Source organism: Cajanus cajan, chromosome 1, assembly GCF_000230855.2.
Source record: "Cajanus cajan strain Asha chromosome 1, NIPB_CcT2T_4, whole genome shotgun sequence".
Lineage (NCBI taxonomy): Eukaryota > Viridiplantae > Streptophyta > Magnoliopsida > Fabales > Fabaceae > Cajanus > Cajanus cajan.
In genome coordinates this window covers 86,499,034-86,504,746 of record NC_138517.1, presented here as the reverse complement: position 1 = coordinate 86,504,746, position 5,713 = coordinate 86,499,034, and the positions used below count along the sequence as shown (strand labels likewise).

Genomic DNA, 5,713 nt, shown 5'->3' with positions numbered 1-5,713 from the left:
CACTCTCACTAGCAGGATATATTATTAGGGTTTAATTAGGATAATGGAGTTGCACAAGCTCTACCCCAAGAACATAATAGGTAGAAGCAGGGTTTTACAAACTCGATTAGCCCCAATGATTGATCTTCAAACTTTTATACAAGGGAATGTTCCTTGGCAGTGTATTTCATATCGTACCCTTAAAAAATATTTATGCAAATGATGCATTTCAAACAAGACTCTATACAATAACTCATCACAATGGTATATCATGCAATTCATCAATTCTTACTAATCATGTAATTGACAAGCTCAATTATATATCAATTGGGTATTAAAAATTAGCAGCACAAAGATCCCATGAATCAATTTATACATAGCTCATAATTGTACCAATAACATACTCACATACTACAACTAATTATCAACATTAATTAGTACAATAATTACATACGTTTACAATCCAAAAATTACACGACATCATTCAATACACCTCTAAATAAAATCATAATGAAATCGTCTAATCATCTGTTAACACCTTGACAATAGTCATTAAGAGATCAACATCAAACTAAGTATTTTAAATTAATAACTTAACTAGTTTAGCAATATTATCGATATGACACATTAAATTCTTAGGCATCTCTATCACCAAAAAACCTCAAATTGTTAACAATCAACTTACATCATAGCTTATTTACAATTAATTTTTCTCATAATTTATCTTTCGTAAACATTGATATAAATACCTCAAACCATTCATAAGATCAAACATTTAAAAGGATAAGATTATTTACCGTCATTATTCACAAATTACATTTTCATAACTTAATCTTCTAAAACATTGTGTGGTCCAAACACCTTATCTAAAACTATATATATGTTATAAAAAGTTGATGTTAATTTTACAAGACATAATTAGAATTCTCCATCACAATATACAAGAAAAAATAATTGTGTAAGATAATTAAGATGAAGTTGTTTAAGGCATTTTTAGCGGAGAGAAAATAAAAAAAATGAGGTGGAAGGCATCGTAATTTGTGCCCCTTTAATATTTTCCCTCTTTAGCACGAATCTCTTGGTTCGCTTCTTCTGTTGCTCTCCTAGACAGACACAGAGACAGCGACATCTGTGTTAGAGTTAGCAGTTAGCAGGTTCCTATGCATCACATTGCAATCTCACTACTCTCAAATGCCACCTAACAACCCAATGCCTTTCCCCCCAACTCCTCCGCACTCCACCAAGTCCTCCTTCACGCGCTCCTTCGCCGCCTACTTCTCACGCTCCTCCGCTCAGGTCCAGCCCCGCCCCTCCGACGTCCTCGTCCTCGACCTCCTCCGCCTCGTCGAGGACCTCCGCGAGAGAGAGTCCCGCCTCCAAACAGAGCTTCTCGAACACAAGCTCCTCAAGGAAACCCTCGCCATTGTCCCCCTCCTCCACAACGACATTGCTTCCAAGGACGCTCAAATCCTAGCCAATGCCATCAAAATTCAACACGTCGAGGCAGAGAATCAGACCCTCAGGAACCAGCTCAAACAACTCAACCTCCGGTTCCAAGAACAGAAAACGGAGAACCACAGGAAAACCCAGGCGTTGGAAGACGAGATTGCTGAGCTCAAGAAAACGGCGTCGGATCACGTCTGCAAGGCGTCGGAAAACCACGACCATCCTCCTTCTCCGCTGAGGCTTCCAGCGAGGTCCAACTTTATCAAGAGTTTAAACAAAACGACGTCGTCGGACAATGGAAGCGTGATCCACAAGCTCTTTGAAGCTACTGTTGCGGATTTTAAACCAGAGGTGGCGGAAACTCAAAGGCCGCGTCGTGACTCGGAGGAACTCACTGATTCCACCGCCTCCAGTTTAACCAAATCACGTGCGCCTCGCGTTCCCAAACCGCCGCCCACACGCTCGTCTTCTTCCTCGTTCTCTTCGGCGGAGAACGGCAATGTCCACACGGAGGAAGCGATTTCGCAACCACGGAAGGTGGCGCCTCCGCCTCCGCCGCCTCCTCCCAAGGCTAAGTCTAAGGCTACTCCGCCTCCTCCGCCACCGCCGCCGAAGGGGAGTAGGCAGGTTGCCGCGAAGGTGAGGAAGGTGCCGGAGGTGGTGGAGTTTTATCACTCGTTAATGAGGAGGGAATCGCAGTCCCGGCGAGAATCGATCGCCGGCGCGGTGGAAGTGCCACCGGCGGCGAATCCACGTGACATGATCGGCGAGATCGAGAACCGTTCGTCTCACCTGCTCGCGGTAAGCGTGTGTGTCTCGTGATTTTTGCTGAAATTGCGTTTTTGCCACTGGTCATTTGCGTCAGTGTCAACTGCGAAGTAGAAACTAACGTGCTTTAATTTGAAATAGATTTTTTGATGCATAAGACAATAGTTACATTCAAATTTGGATGCCCCGGACTGTACAAATGCCCCAAAGTAGCGTGTCACTTTATGGAATCACTTTTTAATTGTCTAACTAGAATAGGAAAAAATAATACAAATCTTTCATTAACTGAAAATCAATTAATTTCCAACGGAGTTGTTAGTGTTAGTTAGGTGATTAGAGCCTAAATGCAATCAATTCAGCATAAGAAAAGATGGTTTTGTTTTGTCCGGTTTATTGTATTAAGTATTAACTGTTGGATAATCTTTCGTTGCTTTCAGATAAAATCGGATGTGGAAACGCAAGGAGACTTTATTAGATGCTTAATCAAAGAAGTGGAGGGTGCCGCATTTACGGACATTGATGACGTTGTGCTCTTTGTTAAATGGCTTGATGACGAACTTTCCTATTTGGTACTTACTTTTGGATAATATTATTTACACAAATTTTAACAACAATATTTTCTTGACACTTTTAGTTTCACCTCATTGTAAAATTTGACGTAAGAAATTTAAATAGAAATGGCATTACTCCTTAATTTTATATTACTTTGACACTTCTATATATATTTGCTTTTAGATTAAGATAAAGAAGATTCGTTTCCGATAGTTTTTGTTTCTGTTTCAGGTGGATGAACGAGCAGTGTTGAAACACTTCGAATGGCCAGAACAGAAGGCCGATGCCCTGCGTGAAGCTGCGTTTGGGTATTGTGATCTGAAGAAGTTAGAATATGAGGCTTCGTCATTCCGCGATAATCCTCAGCAGCCATGTGGTCCTGCTCTTAAGAAGATGCAGACTCTCTTTGAAAAGTATGTGACTATGTGTGTTCCTGCCCACTTGCGGATATAATAACAACACTATTTCTAAAATGTTAATTGAACTTTCACTTGCACACAGCCTCAAAGTAAACTCTAATGTTGTGTTAAAAATTGAGTTATGGCAGGTTAGAACATGGGATTTACAATATCTCGAGAATGAGGGAGTCAGCAACAAATAGATACAAAGTCTTCAACATACCTGTAAATTGGATGTCTGAGAATGGTTTTGTGAGCCAGGTATTTTCCATGCAACATTTGGGAAGTTACATATGCTTAATTTTAACTACATTCAGTGTATACAGTCTCAGCAATAGCGTACGACCGATTATCTTCAATGTCTCACTAACTAACGGCCAAAAGTTGTTTCAATTGATTTAGACTATTCCAAGTGATTTATTTTGTGGATTTCTAAACGAGTTGTCTTGGTCTTATTTGTTTGATAGCGTTCGTACTTCCTTTTTAGTAAGCCTATTAGCATTAATTTTTCTCGTTAAATTTCATCATGTCGGAATGATACAACCCAAACACAAAAACATTTGCGTTGGTAAAGTTAACTACTATGTCGTGTCTAGTGTAATCAACATGGTGCAGTGCTGGTAGCAAAACGACAAAGCCAAGGTCGGCTTCTTACTTGCTTCTCTGTGCAAACATCTGCATGAGCACATGTGAACTCAGATTTCTGAAATCCATCTCTTTGTCTGCTTAGTCTTTTTAAATTGAATAAAGAGCACGAGATTCTTTACTCTTGAACGTCAATATCTTTGTCGCATTCAAATGGGCCTAGGATGATGGATTATACATTCTATATGTTTTAAAAAATTATACGAATAATATAATAACAAAATGGTTCTTACATGCAAATAAACAACACTTAAATGAGGCGTGGATACTGGATAGTTCTTGGTAGATTGCTATTTACAATTTCTAGATGATGAGGTAAATTTTCAAATGTTGGCTTAGCTCATTTTATTTATTGTACCTGCAACTTTATGTTGTGACAGATCAAGCTGGCATCTGTGAAACTAGCCATGAAATACATGAAAAGAGTGTCTGCTGAGCTTGAGACAGGTGGTGGTGGTCCTGAAGAAGAGGAGCTCATTGTCCAAGGAGTTAGATTTGCATTTCGAGTACATCAGGTAAATCCTACATATATTTTCGAACGATAATACAAAACAGGTGCATGTTGTAATGCAGAGAGAGCATATGATATAGGGCCATGTGGAAATATAATGAGTTGTTGTTTGGCAGTTTGCTGGGGGGTTTGATGTGGAGACAATGAGAGCATTCCAAGAATTGAGAGATAAAGCGAGGTCATGCCATCTTCAATGCCATAGCCAGCAACAGAAATTCCTCTGCAGGTCCGCAACCTGCTAGTTATGGAGCAAAGTCAGCTTCAGAAAAATTAGTTGCACCGATTTTGCTGTATAGATAGTGACATTTTGCTTGTGAATACCAACCAATTGCATGCCCATCATTTTACCAGACGCAATCATAATTCATCCATTCATTAATGAATGACTGAGAAAGGGAAACGAGACAAAGCACCTACCAATTTGTTTCCTCGTGCTCACGCTGCTGTTGTTAATCCCCAAATCCACTTCGTTAATAGTACTACTAGTATTTTGTTTTTGGTGAATCCCAATACTAGTATTTTGTTTACGTGATTCATTCATTTCCACTGGCTTAATTAATTCAGACGATTTTCTTTAATAGTAGTAGCACTAAAAACTTCTTTAACTTTTTCATTAAATCAAATGATCAACGTAGTTATGTAACAACCCATGAAATAAATTAGTATAAAAAAAAAAAATTCAAAATAAAGGTGGAGTCGTGTACTGTCTATTAATTACCAAAATAGTCTTAAAATATTTTTGGTGCTTAAGAACCAAGAAAGAAATTGGAAGATTAATGTGTTGTGTATTTTGGATTTGGAAGTGGTAACCCAGTTCGCAATCTACCATTCTTGGCCTTTCTTATAACATGTTGGGTAAAAACCAAATTCGCTATCAAGTAGGGAAACCCTCTAACATTAAGTGGGTGGTTTTTGATATGCATTTTTTTTTTCACCTCTTCAAAATTTGAAAAACATTTAATCTTCCAACTCTGTCCTTTTCGACGTGGACCACTCCACTTTGTTCTCAAACATTTCGTATACTTTTTATTTATATCATTTATATTCCTGGTAACCTTGTTGATTCAATACTAAGCTGATAATATATTAATTAAATTAATATATTAATCAAAATATCTAACAATACTTTTTAATATTGATAATATATTAATTAAATTAATATATTAATCAAAGTATCAACAATACTTTTTAATATCCATATAATATGAAGTCATGTTTTATTTTAAAGAATCATTAGAAGAATAATATAATAATTTTTCTTCCATCTTATAGTTTTGAGTTAACCCTAGAATATGATATTTCTATCAAACTTTATTAAGTTAATATATCACAAATGACTTAAGAAATTCTTTTCTTCTTTCATTTAATATTTCTAGCCAGAATATTATTTTATTCTAGAGCTAAAACTCATTAC

At 37.5% G+C, this 5,713-nt stretch overlaps 1 protein-coding gene across 1 annotated transcript; it reads left to right on the top strand.

Annotated features, from left to right (window-relative positions):
* The first annotated feature begins 1,027 nt into the window (after positions 1–1,027).
* On the top strand, positions 1,028–4,904 carry LOC109817760 (protein INCREASED PETAL GROWTH ANISOTROPY 1). The gene is made up of 6 exons (XM_020383101.3): positions 1,028–2,226; positions 2,631–2,762; positions 2,977–3,158; positions 3,293–3,404; positions 4,169–4,303; positions 4,416–4,904. The coding sequence occupies exons 1-6, from the start codon at positions 1,171–1,173 to the stop codon at positions 4,539–4,541; spliced, it is 1,743 nt and encodes a 580-aa protein (XP_020238690.1). The 5' UTR covers positions 1,028–1,170; the 3' UTR covers positions 4,542–4,904.
* The last annotated feature ends 809 nt before the right edge of the window (positions 4,905–5,713 follow it).